Source organism: Malurus melanocephalus, unplaced genomic scaffold, assembly GCF_030028575.1.
Source record: "Malurus melanocephalus ecotype Western Australia unplaced genomic scaffold, MMel_1.1 scaffold_174, whole genome shotgun sequence".
Lineage (NCBI taxonomy): Eukaryota > Metazoa > Chordata > Aves > Passeriformes > Maluridae > Malurus > Malurus melanocephalus.
Window position 1 is genome coordinate 493,349 of NW_026623406.1, and position 25,859 is coordinate 519,207.

Consider the following 25,859-nt stretch of genomic DNA (forward strand, 5'->3'; position numbering starts at 1 on the left):
GGATACAGCAGTGTTGTGGGATGTGATAGTTGGAYCTTGCCAGCTGTGATGGTCTCCTGGAAGTTCTGTTCTGCTCTGTGTTTGCAGAAGAACACTCGGGTCTATCCCTGCGTGTGGTGCAAGACGCTGTGCAAGAACTTTGACATGCTGCCCAACGTGGATCGCAGTGGCAAGATGGGCCTGTTCTGCTCCATTTGCTGCACTACCTCCCACAAAGTGAAGCAGTCAGGCTTAGTTGGTAAGAGCACCTGTGCAGAGGGCATCATCACCTCTCTGCTCTTAATTCCTTCCTTGGTATTGTTTATTACTTGTGGATGGGACTGAAAAGAAGGTGAAAGCCTGGGGAGAGTCCAGTGAGTCGAGTGGAAGTGCAGAGGGAGGAACCCTTGGTGCATGTAGACATCTTAACACAGAGGGTAGTGTACATWGCTGTTCTGGAGGATGCAGGGAGCAGTTGTAGTGCTGGACTGTGCTGGCATCGCCCTTTCCATTCGTGGAGTACTGGGCTGTCCAGGAATGGGACAAGTATTGCAGCCTATTTTGTCCAAATTCCTGTAGAGCCAGGGTCACTCCGTTGAACCACTCTGCTCTCCATCTGTTTAACATTTCTACCGTAGCGAAATCTGGTGCTCTTAGTTTCCTGGTGTTCTTGTCCCTTGCTTTTTGATAACAGCTTGACAGACTGAGGATGAGTGAGTAGCTTGCATGCCATCCTCACATCCAGTCCCACATCCTGTGCTGCTGCCCTCACCAATTCCTATCTGTTTCATCAGGTCCCCCTAGACCCTGCAGCTTCTGCAGAAAGAGTTTATCTGAACCCTGCTATTACAACAAGACAGACCGGGTTGTCTACCAGTTCTGCAGCCCCAGCTGCTGGACCAAATTCCAGGTACTGAAATATCCTTTATGCTGGGCTGGGCCATGGAGCTCATGCCTCCTTTCACACTTAGCAGAGGCTCCACCTTCCTTGAGTTCCTCAGGGAGGGTTCCTAAGAAAGTCTCTTCTGGAGCACAGGAGTTGCAGTGACTGTAATTGCTCGTATCTCAGTCTTGGCCCTATCTCCCTCTCTTCTACTGGGATAAGGTGGGCTGGAATTCACTCCTGTCTATCAGGGTATGCCCAGCAGGAGGGCAGTGCACAGCTGTGCTGCAAGAGTGGTTTGAGATAGAGTGGCCTTATGAGAGCACAAGCAAGCCAGCAAAGCATAGTGCATAYCTGATCGCTGGGTGCAAGGGGGCAGAGCTGCTCTCTCAGCCTGATGTCACCAAGAAACAAAAGTCTTCTTGGATGTGTTGTCTAAAAATTTACTCCTAGCAGGCCTGGATACCTCCTGTTTAATAATCCTCAAATGCTTGACTGGTGATTTTTAATGTTCTAATGTTAAGTTTCAATGTATGTGAGATGTCTGTGGTATTCATAGGCAGCTTCAAGTTTGCCTACAAAACTTCAATACTAGTTTTGTACAGTTGCCAAAGAGCAAAGTAACAGCCAGGAAGATGTGAGAAACTTAGGCCAGGACATGTCTTGGGCAACTGAGAAAACGTAGAGAATCTAGAGGTAAGATTTAGATACTGGCAGTTGCAACATTTAGTTTTGGGATTTTGTTGGTTTGTTTAGTTTGGGGTTTTTTGGAGGGGGTAGAGGGGTGGGTAAGCATTTGGTTGGTTGGGGTCTTTTGGTGGTTTTTTCGTTTGTTTGTGTTTTTWATGAATCATCGATGTAATCATTCACTGAGGTCACAAATAGTGTGGGTAGTGGAACTATAGAGCTTTTACAATTCAGACTTCATAAGAGCAGAATCATAGAACAGTTTGGCTGAAAGGGACTTTTCAATGTCATCTGGTCCAACCTTCCTGCAATGAGCAGGGACATCTTCAACCAGACCAGGTTGCTCAGAGCCCTGTCTGATCTGACCGTCAGTGTTTCCAGGGATGAGGCCACCTCTCTGGGCAACCTGTGCCAGTGTTTTCACCATCATTGTGAAAAACTTCTTTATAGCTAATCTAAATATGTTCTCTTTTACATTCAAAACATGACCTCTTGTCTTATTGCAACAGGCTCTGCTAAAAAAAATRTGTGTCCCCATATTGCTTATAAGCCCTGTTTAACTATTGAAAGGCCACAATAAGCTCTCCCCTGAGCCTTCTCTTCTCCAGTTTGAACAGCCCCARCTCTCAGCCTTTCTTGACAGGAGAGCTGTTCCAACCCTCTGGWCATCTTCATGGCCTCCTCTGGACTTGTTCCAACAGCTCCCTGTSCTTGCTGTGCTGGGACCCCAGAGCTGAGGCAGCTCTGCTGGTGGGGTCTCACAGAGTGGAGCAGAGGGGCAGAATCCCCTCCCTCCCCTGCTGCCCACGGGGCTTTTGCTGCAGCCCAGGAYACCCTTGGGGCTTTCTGGGCTGTGAGTGCACGTGGCTGGGTCATGTCCAGCCTTTCCTCCAGGAGAAMCCCCAAATCCTTCCCTGCAGGGCTGCTCTCCATGTGTTCATCTCCCATCCTGGGGTGATATTGAGGGTCACCCCACCCCAGGTGCAGCACCTTGTCCTTGGCCTTGTTAAATCCCATGGGATTTCCATGAGCCACTGCTCGAGCTTCTCCRGGTCCCTCTGGATGTCACTCTGTCCCTCAGGCATTTCAACTGCACAGCTCAGCCTGGTGTCATCTGAAAACTTGCTGAGGGTGCTCTCCATCCACTGTGTCCTTGATGARGACACAGACCCTTGAGTGTCACTACTTGTCAGTGATCTTCATCTGGACATTGCCTTCTGGATGTGACCATCCAACCAATTCCTTGTCCACCAAACAGTCCAGCCGTCAAATCCATCTCTCTCCAGTGCAGAGAGAAGGATGTTGTGGGGAGCCACATCAAAGACTTTACAGATGTCCAGAGAGATGACATCCATAGCTCTTCCCTTGTCGACTGATGTTGTCACTTCATCAGAGAAGGTCACTAGGTTGGTCAGGCAGGGCTTGCCCTCGGTGCAGCCGTGCTGGCTGTGTTGAATCACCTCCTGTCCTCTGTGCACAGCTTCTAGAAGGATCTGTTCCATCATCTTCCCTGGCACAGCACTGAGCTGGATCCAGGGGCCCCAGGGTCCTTCTTTCTACCCATTTTAGAAATGGTTGCAGTGTTTCCCTTTTTCCAGTCACCTGGGACTTCACTAATTCACCTAACTTGAATTATTGCCATGTAAAATCAGCATTATAAATATGAGTAAACTCCTGCAATACYGGGATTAGGAACTGTTTTGCTGGCAGATCTCAGAACACACTTGTCAAAAAGAAAACACTGAAGAGAACATTTCAAGATGGCTTCTTGGGGATCAGTATTAAGCCCCAGGACTTCAACATCTTCATCAATCATTTAGCAATAAAGTCCAAGTAAGCATGGTGAAATTTAGCAGATGAAACAAAGACTGGTGAAGTGTTCAGGGCAGTCACAGAAAGCAAAGCAATTGGATTGATTGACAAGGCTGGTTCCTCCTAACRTGTGCCTAAACACACTTCAGTGCAAGATCCTGTAAGTCAGCCTTACTTGAGTAGTGTGGGGGTGCAAGTCTTGGAAAAACAAGCATTTGGAAACGCCTTGAGATTAAAGCAGATAACAGAGAGGCTCATGCTGAAGAGTTTTACAGCCACATAGGGAAGGATGAACTTACTGCAAGTATGAGCAGGCAAATATAAAGTTGTAGGGCCAGGGGGTAAAGGAGCTACCTAGAATGATGCACAGATAGGAAGGATGTTCTCCAATGTCCACTTCATTTTCAGTTGAAGAAAAATTGGGAGTATTCTGAAAAAAAAMCCCAGAAATTTAATTTGGACTTGAAAAATGCTTGTACTGAGGCATTTACAGAATGCCTTATCTGAGGTTATCAGAAAGAAAACTAGGAATGACTTCATTAATAAATATTTCCTTGTGGACAAGACACAAAATACTAAATGCGTAGTGGACAAGATGCCAAATGCTGTTTAATATAGCAGATTAATCTAGCACAAGATGGGATGAGAGGCTGCTCAAATTCTTAAACTGCGTTATCTTGAGCATGGAAACCAGGCACCTATGCTTCAAGAACCTTTAGAGAACTCCTCAGAAGAGGCAGCAGAGCCCTTATCTCTTAAGTTTTKAAGTCTAGTGGTGTGGCAGCCTGAAAGCTTGCCTTCCTTCCTGAGAAGAGCTAGACTCAGCACACTGGAAGCAAAGTGAAATTGTTCTCAGGAATCAGCTCTCCAGGAGGTTGGGAATGATGTGATGGGCTGACTGAGTCCCCACAGTGGCAGCAGGCCCGAGGGGCCAGGCAGGCTGCTGTGGCCGTGGAAGAGATGGGCAGTGTGAGGCAGGTCCTGTGCCCTCTGAGCACTCTCGTCCATGAGCTGTTTCTGTCTCCTGCAGCGCACCAGCCCGGAGGGTGGCATCCACCTCAACTGCCATTACTGTCACAATCTTTTCAGCGGGAAGCCGGAGATCCTAGACTGGCAGGTGAGGAACTTCCCCTGGGGAGGTGTTGAGCTGGAGGCCAACACTGCTGAGAACCTCTGGGTTACTTCTTCTCCCTGCTCTGAGCAGAGCTCCTCCTGTGCCAGTCCTCTGAATGCCTTAGCTGCAGAGACGTGCCTGGAGACTGCTGAGTGCTGCACTCCTGATGTTCAGCAGGATGTCAGCAGGGCAGGAGGAGACCATTCCTGCCAAATCCCGTGCCAGGAGAGCTGGGAACTTGACTCAGCCCCGTAGTCTTTCTCCTGCTTCCCTGAGAAGTGTGGGAGYCTCCTGCCAGCCTGGCTGACCTGGCTGTGGTCTCTTTGGCAGGACAAGGTGTATCAGTTCTGCTGCAAAGACTGCTGCGAGGACTTCAAGCGGCTGCGTGGGGTGGTGTCTCAGTGTGAGCACTGCAAGCAGGAGAAGCTGCTGCATGAGAAAATCCGTTTCTCCGGAGTGGAGAAGAACTTCTGCAGCGAAGGTACTTGGGGAAGGCATGGGAGAGGCAGAACCCCCATGCCAGCCCATGCTGGGGGAGGAGAAGAGAGCATGGAGAGGAACAGAGGGGAGATTGTCTTAGCCAGGCCCTGGGGCAAGAGCCTTGCCATGCAGTGAAGGGAGGACTGTTGTGGGGATGGCTTGCTGTCCAGCCAGGCCCTAGGGCAAGATCTTTACCGTTCATTGTGTCCTTGGGGAGGGCCTTCTCACAGCTTTTCTCTCTCTGGGGGCTGGGGAGACAGCAGGTGGCAGCTCCGCTCCTCCTGTCATCATGCACTTCTACGCTCTTGCGTCTGGGCTGGCCTGACCTGGCCTTGCCCTGCCTGCTGGGTTCCTGCACACAGGAGGTTGGAGTCAGACTCTTCCTAGAAGCATGGAGGTGAGAGATGGCAAGTCCCCATGAGGTCCCATCTTATCCCAGCCCCAGGGGCCAGTGCTGGATTGTTCCCTACAGTGTGTTGCGTGTGCTCTGTTGTCTCCGCAGACCTGGATTCTGGTCATGTTTGGGTCAGGGAGGCCCCCAGTTCATCCTGGGAAGGTTTCACTCCTGTTGTTTCTCCGCAGGGTGTGTGCTTCTTTACAAACAGGATTTCACCAAGAACCTGGGCCTGTGCTGCATCACCTGCACCTACTGTTCTCAGACCTGCCAGCGGGCGGTCACCGAGCAGCTGGAGGGCAGCACCTGGGACTTCTGTAGTGAAGACTGCAAAAGCAAATACTTGCTCTGGTACTTCAAGGTCAGTATTGGCACTGGCAGCTTGTGCTAAGTGCTGTGGTGGGCACGGCACCCAGATAAGTGGGCATTGCACTGAGGAAGTTGACACTGCTGGAGTCTGGCTGGCACTGCTGCGGAGAAGCTGGCACTGCTGGAGTCCTGCCTGGCATTGACGGGACACTGCTGCGGGGAAGCTCACGTAGCTGGAGTCCCCAGCTGATCCTGCCAGACAGAGCAYTGCACTGAGGAAGCTCACAGTGCTGGATCCGCGGCCAGTGCTGCTGGGAGAAGTTCGCACCGCTGGAGTCCCTGGCTGGCACTGGCAGGGCACTGCTGTGGGGAAAGCTCACAGCACCTTGCGATGTGCACCTTTCACTGGAGAGTTGTGTTACACTCGGAGGGGGTGTGGTTAGTTACTCGTTGTTTCTCTCCTGCTGATGCGGGCTTTAGGCAGCTCGGTGCCATGCCTGCAAGCGTCAGGGGAAGCTGCTGGAAACCATCCACTGGCGGGGGCAAATCAAACACTTCTGCAACCAGCAGTGTCTGCTGCGATTTTACAATCAACAGAACCAGCCCAACCTGGACACGCAGAAGGGGCCCGAGAGCCTGCTGAACAGTGAGTAGGAGGGAGGGAGGGGACCTGCATAGTTCAGTCTGAGAGACACAGGGAAGACTCAACAGCAGGGGGTGGAAGCTGCCTGCCCAGGACTGGAGGAGACGCTAGGGAACAATCCTGCACTGGCCCCTGGGGGGGAAAGGACGGAGTGGGACCTAATGGGCTTCTCCATCTCTAACATCTATGGTTCTATGACACACAGGGCCCAGACGGGAGGAGCCGGTGCCAGCGTGCTGCCTGTAGCTCACACTCTTAGCGAGGATACTCAGGGATTTAACATCCTCAAGTTGCCAGCGGAGAGCTCGATTTACAGGGTTAGGGGACAGCGTGGTTTGGCATGACAATCCACCTGCAGCCCCACACCACCTCCGAGCTGTGACCTTCTCAGATCTCATAAACTAATCTGGATTGGGCCAGGTCAGTGCTTGGATGGGAAACATTCAAGGACAAAAGAAGGGTGCTGCAGGAAGTGGTGCTGGTGATGCTGTAGGTGGGCTCTCCTTCAGCCAGAGCTGAACCTAGAACGGTCTTGAGGGAGCACTGAGCTGCTGGAGGCACTCTGTCTTGCGATGTTAGGTTGGAGTCCTACCACTTACCCAAAGTCCACTGCAGTTTTGGGGACTTGCCAACCCTGTCCCATTCTGCATCCATGGAGTTCCAGCTGGAGAGGAGATTGTCGCTGCCTGTTGCCCCATTTCCYATCATTAACTTGAGCCAGTTGCTTATGGAAGATTGCAAAGTGCTTTGGGATCCCTCAGGATGGAAGGTGCTCGTAGTGACAGTGACAAGACACCGCTTGGCCCTCGGACAGCTGCAGTCTCATTCTGCYTGGTCTTTCGTAGGCCAYGATCTCCTGGGTGACCTGGGGGATGTGGGACTCGCTTCAGTGCATCAAGCTTCAACACATRCCTGTATCACAGGTTCAGGGCTTTGCTGCCCTCCCTGGGATTTCATGAGATGTAAAACCCTGGCTAGGGTGTGCCAAGGAGGGGAAACCAAGACAAGGAGCTGCACATGAGAGACCTCATCCTCCATCTCCAGACTCTTGAGGTTCCTCCCCTGACTGTAGTGAGCTGATCATAAGACAGGGGATGCTCTGGATGTCATTGCTGCTTGGGCAGCAAAGCAGAGTTCCTCTGCCAGAAGCAGCAGATTCTCCCAGCTGCAGGAGGCCCAACCTTCCAAGAGCCATGCTCCAGAAAAGCCTCTGTGAGGTGACAGCTCAAGTGGGAGCACATTGGAGTGACCTGGATAAGGAACTGTTGTTTTTTGCTGGCACAGGGGTGCCCATGGGAAGTCTGCTTGATGGTTCACAGTGTTCTGCCCAGGGGAGGAAGAGGTTTGTAACATGCTGGTTCCTGTAGCTTACCAAGTGATTCCACAGCCCTGGTCATGCTGTTCCATTTGTCCTCTGCTTTCAAGGCATGATGCTTGTGAGGGACCAGTAACACTGCTTTTGGGACACAGGCACAAGGGACAAGCGCTGCYTACAGAGGGAGGCATGTTTCACACCGTTTAGCCATTGTGTCCTTGGAGCCATGGGTCACAAGGCTGAGAAATTCTTTCTCTACAAACAACAAGCATAAGAGTSCCAGGCCTGCTCCACCACATCTCTGGAGGTCCCCAAGAACTTTKCTGCTTGGGATACGGGGCATCACCCCACACTGTGCCACAGCTACATCTCTGTGCACCCTGGAAGGACTAAAGGGAGCTGAGGAAAAGCCCTTCRTCAGTGGTCAGTGCTCAGCTGAGCATGAGCTCCAGACTGCCCCAGCACTGCTGTGCTTGACGGATCCTTCTGGTGTCACTGGGTTCTCTGTGTGTTCTGGCAYACCAGTCACCTGCCAGATGTGGGATAGCTGTGGACATCCTTGCCCCAGGACATACKGCTGAGTTTGCAAAGGAAGGGTGCTGGAGTCAGGACCTGCTTGCACAGAGCTTTCCAGCCCACTGTGCTGTACAGGGGATTTTGGGAGGAGCAGCTTCTGCCTGCTCTTCTGTGGACCTGCAGTTGTATTGCCAGCTCAAAAGGGACTATCTGGATTTCTGGCCCATGTTGGACAGAGCTGCTGACTACTTGCTTATTCTCTTGTAACCAGTGGTTGCCTAAAACCATTAATTCCTGTAATCTTGTGGCTGCTACCAGTCTGGTGATCCTGAGTGCTTGCAGCTGATCACATATGCAGACATTCTTTTGCTGGGAACAGTCAGTGTAACRTGGGATTGAGAAGCTTCTGCTTCAAAACTCTTTGCCCAAAGATTTCCAAAGGAGCTGGCTCTGCACTGGACTGTCCAGCTGGAGAGAGCAGAGGGTCAGAAGTCACAGTTAGAGCAGGCAATGCTTTGACAGCTCCTTTTTGGTGTCAGSATGACAGTAAAGAATAACCTCCTTTTTGGTGTCAGGATKACAGTAAAGAATAAACTGCAGCTTTCCTGGAAGCCTGGACAGATAGCACAGGGCAGGAGAATTTTGTTTTCTTTAGTCCTAAGTTGTTGGCCAGTGGAGCGATCATGTTTGCTTTAGATTTTGCTGTGGCAGAATTTCTGCTCATATGCCACAGCTTGTCTTTTCTCATTCGAGCCATTGGTGTTTTGTACCTGGACCTGCTGCCCATCCACTTGTGGCTGTCAGGGTGAGTTCTTGGCCCCTGCCAGATCCTATGGCTGAATGTTCAGCTGCCAACTAGGCAGCTTTCTCCAGCTGGAAYTTATCTGTTGCTCTCTGTGGTGGTCAGCAAGTGGAGCCTGATGGATCTCCAGTTGTACAAGAATTATTCTGCATTTCCTTGAGTCAGGGGGTCTTCACAGTGTGAATGTTTCTGTGTAGGACCTGTAGGAATCTCGGTCTTTCCTGAAGGGCCTGTCTGTGTACAGGAGTTGTAAATGGACCCGCTACTGCCTTTGGGTGCTGGGACCTGCTGCTGTCCTTGCAGGGGTCTTCTTCATACGTGGCCCATGGATGGAAGGCAGTTCTTTTTGCCAGCCACATGAGTAACCAGGGCTCCCTGGAGACTGGGATGAAGGTGCCCTGTTAGCTCACAAGCCTTTGAGATGGTTCTCTGCACACCAAATGAGCTGGAATTACCATCCAAGGCAGGGTGATACTGTCACCACCGGTGACAGCTGAGACCGGTGTGTGCCACATGGCGCCTCTCATCTGCAGGTGATCCTCTCTTTCCTTGGGGGARTGGACTGCATTCCTTGGGCTGGGGCAAAGCTGTCTGTCTGCTTTCTGGGATGTCTCATAATGCTACTACTAGCTCTGTCAYCTTCTTCTTAGGGATCTCGAAGCACTTTGCCAAGCTATTTGTTGCAGGGATATGGAGGCACAGGGAGGGGCCATGGCTCGGTACAGCAAGCCAATAGGCAGAGCTGGGATTAGAGCCCTGGATTCCTCTCTCTACAAGGGGCTGGGATTTCTCCTGACCTGCTGTGAGGGGGAAGGGGTGGACTGCAAGGGAACACAAAATGACATGGGAATATCTTGATTTTAGAGTTGTAGTGTCTTCTGAGACGTTAGGGCTAGAGATTGTGGAAACATTAACTGTTCCTGGAGTGGCCAGGAGCAGTTTCTGGGGAGCCTGTCCCTGCTCTCTGGCTGCTTGCACCTCCAGTCCCAGCAGTGGGACATAYTGGCCCAGGAGCTCTTGAACTTAAGAGTTGTTGCTTTCTCTTACAGGTCAGACTTCAGAGCCAAAACCAACTGTCCCTTCCCCTTCCCCACAGAAGGCAGAAACTAACATGGTAAGACCCACTGGATGTAGGAATTTGCAAGACACAGGGGCTGTCCCCAAAGAGAGGACAGTTCTGCCATTGTTCAGGGAGATTTTGTTCTACAACCAATGCATTTGGAGATGTCTGGATAGTGGGAGCTGATAACAGCTCCTAGGGAAGGCAGCATCAGCATATCTCCTGCAAGGGGGAAGAGTAACTGGAATCAATGATGAACTCCAGAACAGCCTGACACTATGGCACTGGTTCCTCTTTGCAAAGTTCTTTCCTGTGCCTGCTGTAATTTCTGTCCCACTGTTCCTCTCTACCCCATGGGACAGGACCCACCATTGCTAGACTCCTGGCACAGCAGAGGCAGCACTTTGCTGCCGGCCAGGAACAGCTTGGCAGTCCTTCACCACGGCCTGACCATTGGAGTGTCCGTGTGTTGGGCACTGCCAGGCTCCAGRAGGTGCTTTGGGAGTCATTCCATCTGTACCTGTAGTAGTGAAGAGATTCTGCTGCCTTAGGTGGACACCAACCTCCTGCTTTCTGCATTTTCTCAGCTGTCAGCAAAGGCCTCCTCAGCCCAAACGTCTCCAGCTGTGCCGCCTCCTGCCCCACCTCTGGTTCCGGCCACCCCTCGGAAAAACAAAGCTGCCATGTGTAAACCACTGATGCAGAACCGGGGTGTCTCCTGCAAGTTCGAAATGAARTCCAAAGGATGTCAGACAGGTAGGAAAACAAGACATAACTGTAGGATTGCAGGGGCTTTTTGGAAAGGCAAGTGGCACGTCCCCGCTCCAGCTTAGTTGTGAATCCAGCCTGAAATGCTGCACAAAGTGGCTGGTGTTGGACACCGTGCTGAGGAGTCTGTGCAGGTGCAGGGCACACATGGCAGGGCTGTGGGTAGGGAGCCTATTTCCATCAGCAGCAAAAGGAAAGGTGTAGAGAGCTCTCTAGCTTGATCCCACCTCCTGAGGACAACTCCGATTCCTCTGGAGATCATTAGCTTGTCTGAGGGCTGTCTGCTGAGCAGGTTCCACTCTAGTTCCTGTTGGGCATGTGTGTGAGGTGTGCAACTGAACCTCTTAGCAGGGCTATGTAAGAGCAGGATTTATACTTCTTACTGAGGCAAGCCTCTCTCATTGCTGGTTTGTCTTGCTGCTATTCCAGCTCTGCCCCTGAGTCATAAAAGCTGGTGGCTGGAAGGGCTATGGTGCTGGATGGCTGGGGGCATGGCAGCATGAGGCAGGGCTGGGTGGAGGAACTTCTGGGATTAAGGTCACTGATGTATTTTTGCTCTTGTCAGAGGCTGACTGGAAGCCCCAGCTGGTTGTGTTGCCAATCCCCGTCCCAATCTTCGTGCCTGTGCCTATGCATATGTACTGCCAGAAAGTACCTGTGCCTTTCTCCATGCCTGTCCCGGTAAGCAACTGCTTCACCTGCTCCTACTCTCTTACAGTCTTGATCCTGCCATACTGCAGCCTTTCTGCTTCTCTGTTCATGCTCTTCTGCTTTCATGTCAGTCTACTGAGTGTCAGTTTTCTGCCYGGTTTGCTGCTGTCCACAGGTGCCTGTGCCAATGTTCCTGCCCACCACAYTGGAGAGCACAGAGAAGATTGTGGAGACCATTGAAGAACTGAAGGTGAAGATCCCCTCCAATCCCCTAGAAGCTGACATTCTGGCCATGGCTGAGATGATTGCAGAGGCTGAGGAACTGGACAAGGCCTCTTCAGACCTCTGTGGTAGGTTCTGCCGTTGGGATCAAGTGGGGTTTGCCACCTCTTGGAGCTGAAACACCTGCCAGGATTGCAGCTGTCCAAAAGCTTTTGAAAAAGAAGCAGGGAAGAGTAAATSCTCAGCTTCTTCTGGGGAGGTACCAGAAAAGAAGAGCTGCAGCAGGGAGCAATGTCTGCCACTGCCCTTTTCAAGGGTGCCGGTCTTGTGGCACATGTGCAGCTCTCTTAGTTTATTCAGGTGTCTTTTCAGACTCTTCCCTAAAGCAGCTTCCAATCTACAAAACTAGCAATCCTGGTCTTGCARATCTTTTTACTTTACTTTTACTGCRTTCCTACAAATCACAGCRATGGGGGTTGTGGYTGGGGAGACAACAACCTTCCAATGTCTTGCTGTCCAGGGAAATCTGGACAGTCCGGGTGTTGTGAGGCTGCTCTGAGCACAGGGCTGTGTTACATGCAGGGAACCCAACTTGATTTTCCAGCTGTCACAGGGAAAACAGACAAGACTTTCRAGAAAGTTGGATTTATGATGAACTTTTGCTTTGCAGACCTGGTGAGTAACCAGAGTGCAGAGGGTCTCCTGGAGGACTGTGATCTGTTTGGACCAGCACGGGATGATGTGTTGGCTATGGCTGTCAAGATGGCAAATGTCCTTGATGAGCCGGGCCAGGACCTGGAGGCTGACTTCCCTAAGAGTAAGAGCTGGGTGACACTGGTGTGCAGAGCTGCTGAGGGTCCTCCCATAAGGAGCTGTGTGAACTTAACCTCCTCATGTCCTCTGACTGACCAGATGTGAGGCCTGGGACTGAGCTCTGCAGTGACTGCGTGCAGCAGGGCTGAGGAGACTGCTGCTTCTGGAGGGTGTATCTACACTGAACTCACCTGTTGTAAATATAGGGCTCAGAGACGGGAAATGAGAAGTTGATTTTAACACCACAAAGAGCAGGGTAGCAGCACTGATGTGCTTACAGATAATGATTCCAGAGGATCTGGCAAGGGAAGAGATCTGGACAAAGCATGGCATCCTGAGAAATGGCAGAATTGTTGAGTGTATGTTAATTGAAGGTGGAAGAAGAGGCAGGGACTTGCAGGAGCACAGCAATGCTGAGGCASGATGCTAGCAGCAAACATCAAAATTGAGGTGCCTGTGGCAGGCTCTCCCCAGTACTGGCCTGGCACAAGGGAATGAGGAACATTCTTTAGGTTTAAAAAATAAACAAAAAACTGTCAGAGAGGAAAATGTGGTTATTCTGACAAAGCTTAGCTTTGTCTCCCAGAAATGTATTTCCTTTGTTGGGCTGTGGCTAAAAGTTTGTGCCAAGGCAGTGGTAGAGGACATGACGAGTTCCTTCTCCATTTTGCTGTAAAAATCAGGCCAGCACTGGGGAGAGGATGAGAAGTCTCAGCTGAGCCCTTCTGCCTTTGTTTCCCTTCAGACCCTCTAGACATCAACTCCAGTGTGGATTTCCTCTTTGACTGTGGGCTTGTGGGACCAGATGATGTTTCCACAGAGCAAGATCTGCCTCGAGCTGTGCGGAAGGTGAGTTCTCTGTGGGCCTGCTTAAAGCTCTTTGGGTTTGGAATGGGGATGTACAAGGTGAAGCGTGCCAGAGTCTTTGGTGTGTTGGGGAGGTTGTGCCCTCTCCCTTCAGGGCATGGTTGGCYTGTGGGCCACTCCTTGAATGAAAATACTTGCTTGTCATTTCAGAGGAGCTTTGAATGCTACAAGTCCCACGACAGCTGGTCTCTTTGTTGCCTCTGGCCCTCAAAACTATTGAGCCTTGTTGGCTTGGCTGTCAGCAGAAGGGTGCCTCCAGCGCACTGTGGGGAGCTGACAGCAGCTCTCAGGGGTGGCCAGGACTCGTGCCCCTGTCCCAGGCAGGTGCCCAGTCTCACAGAACACCTCTCTGCAGGGGCAGAAGCGCCTGGTGCTCTCGGAAAGCTGTTCCCGGGACTCGATGAGCAGCCAGCCCAGCTGCACAGTCCTTAACTACTCATACGGTGTGAACGCCTGGAAGTCCTGGGTGCAGGCCAAGTATGCAGGGGGAGAGACCAGCAAGGGAGAGGAGCTGCGCTTTGGCCGTAAGTGCCATGTCTGGAGGCACTGCAGTGGCAGAACCTCCAGAAGCCTGACCTCGCAGTCTTGAGGTTCTCATGGCCTTGCAGGCTGTTGTCTGAGGCTGTTGTGCTTGTCTCTGCAGCCAAACCCATGAGGATCAAGGAAGATATCCTGGCCTGCTCAGCAGCTGAGCTCAACTAYGGCCTGGCGCAGTTTGTCAAGGAGATAACACGGCCCAATGGGGAGCGCTACGAACCAGACAGCATCTATTACCTCTGCCTTGGCATCCAGCAGGTGAGGGAGGCCTTGCTGCTCTCATGTCCTCTCCAGCCAGACTTGGTGGTCAGATCTGGTGAGGGGAGCTTGTGCCCTTCATTCTGCCTTCTGGGGCCCCAGAGGCTGGCTGGACTCTCCTGCAGTGCTTCAGCCCAGGACAGCAGCCCACCTGGTTTGGTCTGTGTTCCCAAGCCCAGAGGGTAGGGTGGCAACTACTCCCCAGCCTTGAACCCTGCTTGCACATCCCTGAGCAGAGCTGCTTTGTCATGCCCCAGGTCTTTCCTTACAGCTCTCAGAAATGTCTGCCCAGCTGCTCTGGTGGTACAAGGAAGGGTGCTCTGTATGTGTGCCTGGGCTCTGGGGAGGGTTTGCATTCCAGGTGCTGCTGTGTTTCTCTTGACTGTGTGTTCTGTCCTTTCTAGTACCTGCTCGAGAACAATCGTATGGTGAATATATTTACAGACCTTTACTACCTGACCTTCGTGCAGGAGCTGAACAAGTCCCTGAGCGGCTGGCAACCCACAATCTTACCAAATAGTACGTGTCTTCAGAGTACCTTCACTCAACACACATCCAGTTTGTGCTTGTAGCCTTGGRTCCTCTGGCCTGATTGTGCTCCCCCAGCCTCAGCCTTGGCACAGGCAGCACAGTCCTSCTGTGCCTTGGGGTCATGCTGACCCAAACCAACAGCACAGCCAGCGTGGGTTATGCTTCAGCAGCTTCTGCTGCCCATGGTTAGGGTAGCTGGGAGCAGAGCACGTGTGCTTTGTATCCTGGGACAATTTGAATGTTTACAACACTTCACAGTGGTGTCTCCTCTCTTTAGCAAGGAGGATGCCAAGCCAGGACGCGCACTGGTGCATGTGTTTGTGCTCCCAGCACGTGGATGAGCCCTGCACACTGTGCCAGGCCTTGACCAAGGTTGCTGTGCTGCTGCTGTGTGAATGGACTAGCTTAGAGCTCTGCAGAGGCTTTTCATGGTGCTGTGATCGGGGCTGCCTTCCCTGCTGTGTCCTGTCAGTAGTTAGGTCACAGATCCAGCCTTACCTCTGCTGATTGACTCCCAGGCAGAGCCATTTGGCTCCAGACCTGTGTACCTAGGCAGGAGGTGGCTAGGTCTCTCCTGCCTGCTGCTTTTTCCTTAATCCTCACAGAGTGTRTTGGAGCACTGACCTGGAGGTCACTTTTTGGCCACCCATAGTGATGAGCAGTTAGGATTGATACGGGTTCTTGCCTGTGGTTTGGCTGTGATCTGGGGAGGCTCATGGCTCTGCCAGTGGCTCTGGAGAAGTAACCTTGTGAAAAAAGATTCTGTGAAGCATCAGTGTTTTGCTGGGCAGGGTGGAGGGATTGCCACAAGGCCACTGCTGCTGTGACCTGGTTCTCCCCCTGTGTTGCAGACACAGTTTTCTCCCGTGTGGAGGAGGAGCACCTCTGGGAGTGCAAACAGCTGGGTGTTTACTCACCCTTCGTGCTTCTCAACACCCTCATGTTCTTCAACACTAAGTTCTTTGGGCTGCAGACAGCAGAGGAGCACATGCAGCTCTCCTTCACCAACGTGGTGCGCCAGTCCCGCAAGTGCACCACGGCCCGTGGCATGACAAAGGTGGTGAGCATCCGCTACTACGCTCCGGCCAAGCAGAAGAAAAGCCGAGGTGGGTCTGGGGAACAGCTCTGTTCCTTCCCCTGCATCCCCCATTGGGATCCAGCCGTCATCCAACTCTCCCCCCTCTGCAGATGGTGGCTCTGGAAAACGGAAGCGTGAGGAGGAGGCACCAATGCTGGAGCAGCGGGAGAACAGGATGAATCCTCTCCGATGCCCGGTCAAATTTTACGAATTTTATCTCTCCAAATGGTGAGGCTTTCTCTGGAGAAGGGGCATGTGCCATTTTGGGGCCACCTCTCAGTTTTGATGGGACCCTGTGGAGTCACTGCTGCTCTCTAGACATTTGTACATAAATATGCGGTCTTGCCCAGGTGATGCTTGACTAGACCATGGTTGAGAGAATGCTTCTCTCTGGCCTCTTCCATTTCTTGCCTTCCTCCAGACTGGCAGGAATGTGTTGTGGGAGTCTGGTGCTTGGGTGGTTGGGGTTTTGGCCTTGAACAAGGAGCTGTAGGCTCAGTCTATATCCTTATCCTACTGAACCATGAGAGGCTGTGGTGAGACTTGAGCATCCCTTGCTAAACACATCAGGTCAGGCTGTGTAAGTCCCTGGAGCTGCTRTCTCTGGTCTCACCCTCCTCTGTCTCCACAGCCCCGAGAGTCTGCGGAACCGCAACGATGTGTTCTACCTGCAGCCCGAGCGGTCGTGTATCGCCGAGTCTCCGCTCTGGTACTCGGTGATCCCCATGGACCGGAGCATGCTGGAGAGCATGCTGAACCGCATCCTGGCTGTCCGGGAGGTCTACGAGGAGCACAGTCGGCTCAGCAGCCTGGAGGATGACATGGACTAAGGGCGGGGTGCTGCTGGACTGGCTGCGCTCCAGCCCGGCATGCCTCGTCTCGCTGCTTGCCATTGCAGGGCAGGGGCTGTGCAGCACAGGAGGGGATGGTGCTGCAGCAGTGCTGTCCCTGCATCATTACCAGACCGGACCTGCCATCCTGCTCGTTACAGGCCTCCCCTACATACGTGGCCCCTGCACTCAGCTCTGTCTCCAGTTTTGGCTGCTGGGTGAGCCACCTTCCCCAGGGTCAGTTCCCACGGCACAGGAGTGGCAGAGTCCCTGGGTCAGTTCCCCTTGCCCAGCCCTGTCCCTTCCCTGCTCCCAGCCCTGCCACTACCCCTCTGTCCCCGTGCCCCAGGGCCGGAATTGCACAAGAYGCAGTGCACCATCGGACCAGTGGCCCCCGAAGCTTTTACTTCCCTCTTCCTTTAGCATTCCCTCACAAAGCTGGAGATACCAAGGCAGGAACAGTAGCTCTGCTGCTGGGGCAGCATTGTCTTTWCAAGCTGGTGAGCATGGGCTACAGCCAGCCTGAGACTGGGTCAGGGGGAGAGTTTTTGTCAGAGGGGTGGGAGTTTAGGTTGGCTGCCGGGAGTGGATGGAGCTCACGCTGGAACTTGTGGGCAGAGATCTGACCTTGCCACAGGGACACCTCCCTTGTGTGTACCCAGGAGGCCTCCTGTCTTTGGTCAATGTTTTCTGAGTCTGTTGAACTGATGGAGAAGGGTCTGTGCCAGTGCTACCCCTCTGTCCCCACCGTYCCCTGTCCTGGTGTAAGAACCCTCTCTTGTGCAAGGTACCATCAGTGGGAACCTCTGCTCCAGCCAGGGGCTCAGRCATTTGCTGGCAGAAGCAGGGAGTCCTGCCTGGCCTCCCCCTCCCTTCCCACAGCCACMGATTGCCAGCGCCCTGCCCAGGGCAAGTCTGACTCCAGCTGTGCCACTCCCTGCTGCCTCCTGCCCGTTCTCGTGTTCTGGTCGGTTTTCTTGAGCTGTACATGGGTCTCCTGTTGAGCCTGTATATATTGTTCTGGGCCCTGGCCTGGGGCCATCTGTTCTCTGTGTCCATGTGGAGAGTGAGCCGCTCACCAGTCTTGTTGTAGTGATGCCAGGGCTGTAGGACTAACCCTGTGTCTCTGGAAACCATTCATTTCAAATAAAGATGTGAAAAACTTTGGCAGCCCCTGTTTTTCCCCCTGGGCACAGTGAGCATTGCAGGAGAGCAGGGCCAGTGTCCCAGTGCTGCCATGCACCTCACTCGKGTCCATCCCAGGTTGTGCTGCCTGCACTTCCTACCTTGCCTGGCCYCTGCTGTCCTGCCAGCTCTGGCATGCTGGGATGGCCCCTGACCCAGTGCCCACTGGTGCCAGCATGGCTGTTCTGCCTGTCCCTGCCCACAGGGCTGCAGCCCCACCCACGCCAGGCCCTGCCCTGGCCATGCAATGTGTCCGTAGGATGGAGCAGTTGGGAGAGCAATGCCACAGTGCCCGTGAGCAGAATAGGAGTCAAGTGAGGTGCAGTAAGCGTTTATTTGCTCCCACTTCCCAGCTCTACTCTCAGCCCTGCTGCTCCCACAAGTGCCAGGAGCAGCTGAGCCATGTCCCCAGCGCTGTGCCCAGCTCTCATGCTGGCTGTGGGGTCCATGCCACAGGCCTGGCAGAGACTGGAGACACAACCACCACTGTGACCACCCCTGCATTGCCCATCCCTGACCATCCCAGCAGACCCCCGTTCACACTGCCAGGTCTGCGGTTCGCATGTCCCTGTGGGACCCACCAGCCACCCCCAGCCATGCACCTGCCTTTTTCAGCGGTGCCAGGCCATGGGGGGGTCTGCCAGCAGCCAGGGGGCTGCCACGCCTGGGCAGGGTGACATAGGTGCTGCTGGGCCCTACAGGGCCACCAGGAGYGGTCAGGATGCGCGACTTGGGGCCTGGTGCCCGCCGGCACTTGGTGAGACCCAGATGGTAGATCTCCACCAGATTGAGCAGCAGGGACACGCAGGCCACCCCCAGCATGAAGAGGATGAAGATGGTCTTCTCAGTGGGCCGGGAGATGTAGCAGTTGACGGTGTTGGGGCAGGGCCAGCGGCTGCAGGTGTAGAGAGGCTTCAGCTGGAACCCGTACAGGGCGTACTGGCCCACAATGAAGCCCACTTCCAGAAGAGCCTTGAAGACGACATTGCAGATGTATGTCCTGAGGATGGCCCCCCGCATGCACACCCGTGCCCTCGTGTCCCCTGCAGGGGGCTGGGGCTGCCTGGGGCGCTGCCGCCTGGCCCCGCTGCCGGCCCGTGCTGCCGCTTGCTGCTGCGCCTTCTCCTCCAGATGCACCAGGTGCAGGATGTGGCCCAAATACACAAGGCTGGGGGTGGAGACRAAGATGATCTGCAGGACCCAGAAGCGGAGGTGGGAGATGGGGAAGGTGCTGTCATAGCAGGCATTTTGGCAGCCGGGCTGCTGCGTGTCACAGGAGAAGCCAGACAGCTCRTCACCCCAGACCCGCTCCGCAGCTGCCCCCAGCACCAGGATGCGGAAGACGAAGAGGACGGTGAGCCACACCTTCCCCACCACCGTGGAGTGCTCCTGGGCATTCTCCAGCAGCCGGCCCAGCAGGCTCCAGTCCCCCATRGCACGTGCTGTGGTGCCCTGCAAGACAGCCACCCTCCAGACACGGCCACCCCACGCCCCACCAAAACGTCACCCCATTCCCCAGGGATGAGCACAGACCCAACCCAAGGCCATCCCTGGAGTGTCCCCATCCTGCATCCCGGGGAACCCCTAACCTGTCACAAGGAGGGCAGGGGAAGCAAGAAAAGGGAAGCAGAAATCTGGAGCACCACAGGGAACCACCGCGGTGGCGATGCGGCACGGGGACCCCTCACCGTAGATGGGCTCCCACGACGTCTGCTCCTGTTGGTGGGTGATGGGGATGCTGCAAGGCCCTTCCCAGCTGGTCCCCAGGTGGGGTGATGTGGGATGCTGCAAGGCCCTTCCCCAGCTGGTCCCCAGCTCCTCTGTAGGGTGCGGACAGGTCTGCCTGGCTCTGCCTGTCGGTCACCCAACAGCGGGCGTGGGGTTATTGGGGCATGAGGCAGCTGCGTGCCCCATTGGCTTTCACTGTGACTGGCACATGAAACAGCCACTGGGGAAACTTTTCCCCTCTATTTTTGGTCTGGGCACTTTTCTAAATATATTCGGGGCTGCAGGGGCTGGTGCTGGGGGAGCGCAAGCCCTTGGACACTGATCAATGCCACCCAGGGGTCACTGGTCCTGTGTGCTGGCTGCCAGGGCACCACAGCCACGGCCACAGCTCAGCCCTAGCACTGCAGCCCCCACAGCCCCTCGTGGCACCCACCAGAGCTTGGGTACAGGGATGGACACCCCACACTGGCACCCCAGCTCCCAGCATGTCCCCGGCCAGAGCAGAAAGGAGGGAGGCAGCACCTGAGAATGGAGATTTAATGGTCCAAGATGCCCTCCTGGCCATCTAGGAGAGCCAGACTGGTGCTTGAGGGATGCAATCCTTGGGACAGGGACAGTAACAGGCCCATGGGGCAACTGTGGGGCTGGGACCCCTGCAGTGGTGGCCCTAGCAGGCAGAGCAGCGGTCACCCTTCTCCTGCAGCCCAGAGTTGCGGCGCAGCATGTCCTTGAGGGAACCGTCCTGCTCTGTCAGCAGCTGGTTGATCTCGTTCTGCTTGTACTCGGAGGAATGCTTGTGCCCATAGAAGGAGCCCTTCCCSGACGAGGGGTTGGAGTTGTGCCGGCTTCGGCGGGCACAGGCCCGCACCACCAGGTAGACCAGCTCTGCCATGTTGAGGACGATGCAGACGCTGGAGGTGACCAGCATGAAGACGGTGAAGATGGTCTTCTCGGTGGGCCGGGAGATGAAGCAGTCAACAGTGTTGGGGCAGGGGTAAGCCTCGCACTTGACCAGCCGCATCATCTGGTAGCCCGGGTAGAGCATGTAGAAGATGTACATGAACACGGCCTCGAAGAGCAGCCTGAAGACCACGCTGCAGACGTATGTCCACCACAGCGAACCYGCAATGCGCATCTTGTGCTTCTTCACCTCTTCCATGTGCTTGGCATCCCCGTGCCCTGTCAGCACCAGCAGCTTCTTCTCCTGGTGCTGCTGGTAGGCCACGTGCATGGCCACGAGCAGGGCTGGTGTGGTGACCAGGATGAGCTGCAGAGCCCACAGACGGATGTGGGAGATGGGGAAGAAGTGGTCGTAGCAGACGCTGTTGCAGCCAGGCTGCTGGGTGTTGCAGGTGAAGGCGGATTTCTCATCCCCCCAGACGCTCTCTGCTGCCACCACTAACACCATTATCCGGAAGATGAAGATGACGGAGAGCCAGATGCGCCCGATGGCGGTGGAGTGGCGGTTCACCCCGCTCAGCACTGTGTAGAGGCCGGCCCAATTCATCGTTTCTCACGTCTGCAGGAGAGAGCRGTGAGAGATGGTGTTAGGAGCAGGAAGGACCCCTGGCTGAGAGACACCAGGTCCTGGCTCCGGTGGCAGCCCCYGGCAGGGAGGAGAGCWGGATGGACARACAGCAGGATGGCAGCATGACTCCTGCTACTGACACGGCTCAAGGCAGSATTTTGGCCAGAGCAGGCAGAAGACCGGCTGGCCCAGCAGTGCCAGATGCTCTTGCCCTGCCACCCCACACTGGCACAGGGATCCTAACCCACAGCTGCCATAGAGAATGGGGGTGAAGCTCCCACACTCCGCAGGGACCCCCAGTCTGTACCCAGTGCTGAGCTCTTTGGCTGGGAATGGACCCAAGGGGCTCCATGGGCCCCACTGCACCAGCACCTCCCTGCTCTTGTCCTCCATTGCCCGCAGGAGCAGGGCCAGGGAACCCTGAACTGGGGGCTCCCCTCGTGCAGCCCTGCATTGCCACCCTCCCAGAGCCATCCTTGCCCAGGGAACACAGGGCAATCCCACGCCCAAGCACAGACCCCCACCCCACCAGAKCCACCCACGGGCGCTGAGCAGTCCAGGGAGCTGCTTCCCACCCCTGCATGAGTCTGGGTGCCTGGGACCAGCAACCCCCCAGCGTGGAGGGTCCTGGCGACGCGTACCTGCCGTGAGGAAGGGTCCTCGCAAGCTGCCCCCAGTGGCCCCTCTAAGGTCTCATGCCTCCCGCAGGAGAGCTCTGCTCCGCCTGCCCTCGTCTCTCTCTGCCACTGCCCTGCACTGGAAGTCATATGCTGCTTTATAAACTATTTACATACAATGGGGCCTTTATCGGCCCCTGAACAACACACTTTAGCATTCAGATCTAACGCCCTGACTTCCGCCCACCCTGGCCAAACAAAGTGCCTGTGTGCTGCATTCCCGCTGCTCGGCCCTGCACCCACTCCCACCTCCCCACCACGCCCCGCACCGATCACGGCCACAGCCTCCCAGTCCGCAGCCGCGGGGTGCCCGTGGCTCTGCCCGGCGGGACCCACGCCACACACACCGCTGTGCCGGACAGGCCACCCCGCGTGGCTGCAGGTCCCTTCCCCGCCAAGAGTGACCGAGCCAGCAGCGCGCCCGTCCTGCACGGACGGCACAGGCCGCCGAGCACTCGGTGGGCTGCCGTGGGGCTGGGAGGCACTGGGTACTGCTGCTCTGAGTCCTGCCAGGCTCTCAGGGGTGTTCCCAGGGGGTTGGTGCCAGCGGCAATCTCTGTGTGGGCACCCGCGTGTGCCCCGTCCCGTCGGGGACAAGGCAGAGTCCGGAGCAGTGACGCTGGCTGTGTGCTAGCTGGGGCTGCCCTCATCGCGGGGGCAGCGCTCCTCCCCCAGACGGGCTCACTGACGCTGCCCGACTGCTCGGACATGCTGGTGGGGACAACAATCCCTGTGCTCGCACACCCCTCGTGCCCCTCAAGGGCTGTGTCCCGGCGGCCACACCGTCACGGCGTGCCCCATCCCTGCAGGGATGGCTCAATCTCTCTTGGATTTTTGTCCCCAGCCTCAGGTGGGGAGCAGCATATCCAGCAAACCCTACCAGCTGGGTGCCCGCASGTTGGCAGATCAATTAATGCCACCCCAAATGCCATCTCCTGCCCTTAGCCCAAGGTGCGAGCACCCCGAGCTGTGCGAACGGTGGCGGCCAAAGACCGTCCAGCAAAGCTGTGACTCATGGCCACACKCTGCTCCTCGCCCCGCTCCCGCCATAAGGGCCAGCACTGCCGGCTCTACTGTCCCTGGCCCATGGCCGAGCCCTGCTGTGGCCCCACTCTGGCACCCCTGGTGTTCCCCAGCTGGGGGACATGCGGCCACCCCCACAGCGGTGCTGTGCCCTCCAGGTTCTCACCTCAGCGCCAGGACAACAAATGCTCTTTGGGATTGCAGCAGTCTCAGCCTCTAGCGCAGCACCCTGGACTTTATACTGCCCCGCAGGCACGTCCCCCGCCCCCTCCCAAACAGCCTTGCTCCTTCCACGACTCGCCAAGCAAACACCGCAGGTGTGTCCAGCGCAGTTCACACCCACCCGCATCCACCACCGCAGCTGAGCATCCCCCGGGGMGAGCCCCGGGGCTATCGCCGCACCTTGGCGGGGCCAGACCCCCAGGATGGCCCCCGGGGGAGCGTTCCGGTCCCYGTGGCCCCAGTCCCCTGCTGCGAGCATCCTCCCCGCGGCATTCCCTGCAAGCCAGACACGTGCACCAYGGCGGGCCCTGCTCTCCACCCGGGGGATGACTCTGGGTACCCCCAGCTCCTGGAACACCTTGATCTGCTGCTGCAGGCTGCTGGCCCCTGGGGAGCCACCGATACCCAGATTTAATGAGCAAAAGTGCAGCCGGGAAAAGGCAAACAGCCTGTCAACGATTAACTCGGCTGGCCCGCTTCAAGGTCCCGCCGCCCAGCACCTTGTGTGGGACATGGCGACCCTGCCGCTCATCCTGGGCCCCTGGGCTGCAGGAGCCCGCGCACCATCCCTTGCATGAGGGTGACAAAGGTGCCACATGAGCAYGGCAGGGTGACACTGTGGAGCGGCTGGGGCGGCTAGGGGTGCCCCCGCAGCGGGGTGGGGGCGGTGGGCAGTGAGATAACGGGGTAGGCCGGGGTGCAGGGCGGGTTGGGGCCATCGGGGCCACAATCTCAGCCTCCGATAAACAGCCGCCGCCGCCGCCACCGCCACCTGAGTCAGCAGCGCCCGGCGGGAGCTCGAACGGCGGAACGGCGGCACCGCCCTGGTCCCGCACCCTCGAGGGGTTCTGGGGGAGCGGGGGCAGACTGGGGACACTGTGGGCAAGGGGCTAGTAGGGCCAGGCTGGGGGGATCGGGTTGGGTGGGGGGCACTGGGGGGATCCCGARGGGGGCAGACTGGTGGGCACTGGGGTGGGCTGAGCTGAGTGGGACAAAGCACAATGGGAGGCTGGCGCGGAGAGCGGGGGCCCTGGGAGCCAGGCGGGGAGTCACTGGGGATTACTGGGAGCCAGGATAGGGATGACTGCAGCGCCCCGAGAGCCGGGCGAGCGGTCACAGGGACCAGGCGAGGGGCCACCGTGCGGCGGGGGGTGGTCGCCGGCCGTGGCACCAGGTGGCGCTGCGGGGCCGGGCCGGGGGCCGCACCTGCCCGCGGCAGCGCCCGGCGGGGCTCAGCGTGGGAATCCTKCTGAAATACACTAAAAACAGAGAAAAAAGCAACAGGAAACAGGAGGAGGAACCCGGGGCGTTGCTGTCCAGCCCGGTGCCCGCCCGCTGTCCTGGCAGRGAGCTGGTGGGAGGACCAGAGGTCCCGGGGGTGGGCGAGAGCGCGGGCAGCCCCCTCGCCTGTTTGCAAAAGCCATCGGTCAAGGACAGACTGTACAAAACAGCCGTGGCCGGCGCTGCCTCCAATACTCAGAAAACTGCCCCGCCCGCGACCACGTGGGCCAGAAACGGGCTCTTTGTYAATGACGATAATTGTGAAGTTAATTGGTGTCTGAAGTTGCAAGCGAAGAGGTCAAAGACGTGGGCACGTCTAACGCAGACAAGCTGATGAGATGGGCAGGACTGAGCCAGCATCCGGAYGGTGGGACTGGGGTGACGCAGCTGCTGGCACCCTGCTGGGGTCAGCGAACTTGCAGCCCCTCAGTCTGTATCGGTGCGGTGGAGGAAACYGAGCTTGAACCATTCCTGAAACATGTCCACTGTCAGGAGGACTGCRGAGAAGGCTTCCGAGTCCCCTTTCCCCAGCCATCCCGCCCCACGCAGGGTTAGCCCTGTGAGTGGCTCAACCTCATCACTGGATGACCACTGCAGTGCAGGGGCCGCTGGGCTTCCGGGCTTGGACTGACAGCAGCACAGGCATCCCTGGATCCAGGCTGCTGTTCTCTGAGAGACAAAACCCTCTGGTCTGAGTGAACTGCCAGGAAGGTCATTGGCAGTGGGTGAGCACAGAAATCCTTTGTGCTGCTGCAGCACAGGGCAGAGAGGGGGTTGCAGTGTAAGACTTAACAGCCTGCCCTGCCTGCCTGCGAGTCTGCTCTCCTGTGCCCTGGGTACATCAAAGATGTGGAGAACAGGCCCAGGGCACTACCCCAGTGATGCTAGTGTGAAGAGCAGCAGCCCTTGCCTTCCTGCTGGCTGTGAATCTTTGAGCAGCCAGAGGCCAGCCACAGGTCACTCCCTCCCTCCCATGCCAGGGATACCTTTGTAAATGAGTTCCCTTATGATTCTCTTTGCCAACAGTCCTAAACATGTCCCCTGAAGCAGAGGATGTCCCATAGTTGTCATGCAGATGTTAACTGTTCATACCCTCTGGGATACACTGTCCCTTGAGCTTTGCCAGGTCTCCAAAGAAAAGCTGTTGATGGTCAAGGACACCCTGGACAGATGGCAGCCTCAGGAGTTTTGCAAAGGCGGCAGCATAATAGCAGTGGGCTGTCTGTCACCAGCTTGCCTTGGGGTCCTAGCTGGGCTGGCCATGCTGGCTCATGTAGCAGCATGCAGCTGGGGCTGTGCTAGGATGAGGAGAGGGGACAGAAGGGTAGGGCAAGCTCTCATCTGGGGCAGAAAGGCATCACCCCTTCAAGAGGGCACTAGGCACCCTGTGGGATGCCACAATGGACAGCACCTGGGCTCTCAGGGGTGCCCAGCACAGGGTCTGGAGCACGGTGCTGACCAGGGTGACACGTGCCTGTGGCACTGGAGCTGCAAAGGTCCCCGGGGAGAGCAGGGCAGAGCCCCGCACTCAGCCTCCTGCACAGCCTGTCCCCCTGCCTGCCCCAGCTCCCCTGGCTAGGGGCCTCGGCCCTGGCTCCAGTGTCTGCACGCTGCCTGGAGGCAATGCAGCCCCCCCATTCCGTGCCTGGTTTCCATGGCAACTCCA

At 56.1% G+C, this 25,859-nt stretch overlaps 4 protein-coding genes across 10 annotated transcripts in view; 1 reads left to right on the plus strand and 3 right to left on the minus strand.

The window, feature by feature from the left end:
• Positions 1-17,705, plus strand: part of ZMYM3 (zinc finger MYM-type containing 3) — a 32,185-nt gene extending 14,480 nt beyond the window's left edge. For 5 of the 6 annotated variants that reach the window (XM_057372589.1, XM_057372591.1, XM_057372590.1 and 2 more), the window contains 18 exons: positions 88-238; positions 774-889; positions 4,392-4,478; positions 4,806-4,956; positions 5,538-5,710; positions 6,139-6,304; positions 9,984-10,048; positions 10,582-10,750; positions 11,328-11,443; positions 11,589-11,763; positions 12,306-12,452; positions 13,194-13,297; positions 13,671-13,839; positions 13,959-14,110; positions 14,515-14,629; positions 15,493-15,747; positions 15,830-15,947; positions 16,351-17,705. In XM_057372589.1, coding sequence (XP_057228572.1) covers positions 88-238; positions 774-889; positions 4,392-4,478; positions 4,806-4,956; positions 5,538-5,710; positions 6,139-6,304; positions 9,984-10,048; positions 10,582-10,750; positions 11,328-11,443; positions 11,589-11,763; positions 12,306-12,452; positions 13,194-13,297; positions 13,671-13,839; positions 13,959-14,110; positions 14,515-14,629; positions 15,493-15,747; positions 15,830-15,947; positions 16,351-16,549 — 2,628 coding nt within the window. In that variant the 3' untranslated portion in view covers positions 16,550-17,705. The remainder of the gene's footprint in view (positions 1-87; positions 239-773; positions 890-4,391; positions 4,479-4,805; positions 4,957-5,537; positions 5,711-6,138; positions 6,305-9,983; positions 10,049-10,581; positions 10,751-11,327; positions 11,444-11,588; positions 11,764-12,305; positions 12,453-13,193; positions 13,298-13,670; positions 13,840-13,958; positions 14,111-14,514; positions 14,630-15,492; positions 15,748-15,829; positions 15,948-16,350) is intronic. The other variant, XM_057372592.1, reaches the window with a different exon arrangement.
• LOC130577336 (rho-related GTP-binding protein RhoG-like) overlaps positions 1-25,859 on the minus strand; it is a 123,205-nt gene that overhangs the window by 54,616 nt on the left and 42,730 nt on the right. The gene's annotated exons all lie outside the window — the stretch shown is intronic.
• LOC130577334 (gap junction alpha-3 protein-like) lies at positions 18,059-19,721 on the minus strand. Its single transcript, XM_057372602.1, has one exon. The coding sequence runs from the start codon at positions 19,166-19,168 to the stop codon at positions 18,272-18,274; it is 897 nt and encodes a 298-aa protein (XP_057228585.1). The 5' UTR covers positions 19,169-19,721; the 3' UTR covers positions 18,059-18,271.
• On the minus strand, positions 19,843-22,942 carry GJB1 (gap junction protein beta 1). Of its 2 annotated transcripts, XM_057372604.1 has the most exons (3): positions 22,857-22,933; positions 21,632-21,746; positions 19,843-20,981 (listed from the first exon to the last, which is right to left on the minus strand). In XM_057372604.1, the coding sequence occupies exon 3, from the start codon at positions 20,967-20,969 to the stop codon at positions 20,130-20,132; it is 840 nt and encodes a 279-aa protein (XP_057228587.1). In that variant the 5' UTR covers positions 20,970-20,981; positions 21,632-21,746; positions 22,857-22,933; the 3' UTR covers positions 19,843-20,129. The 2 variants fall into 2 exon arrangements, with proteins under 2 accessions (XP_057228587.1, XP_057228586.1); XM_057372603.1 differs by lacking the exon at positions 21,632-21,746 and having other exon boundaries at positions 19,850-20,981; positions 22,857-22,942.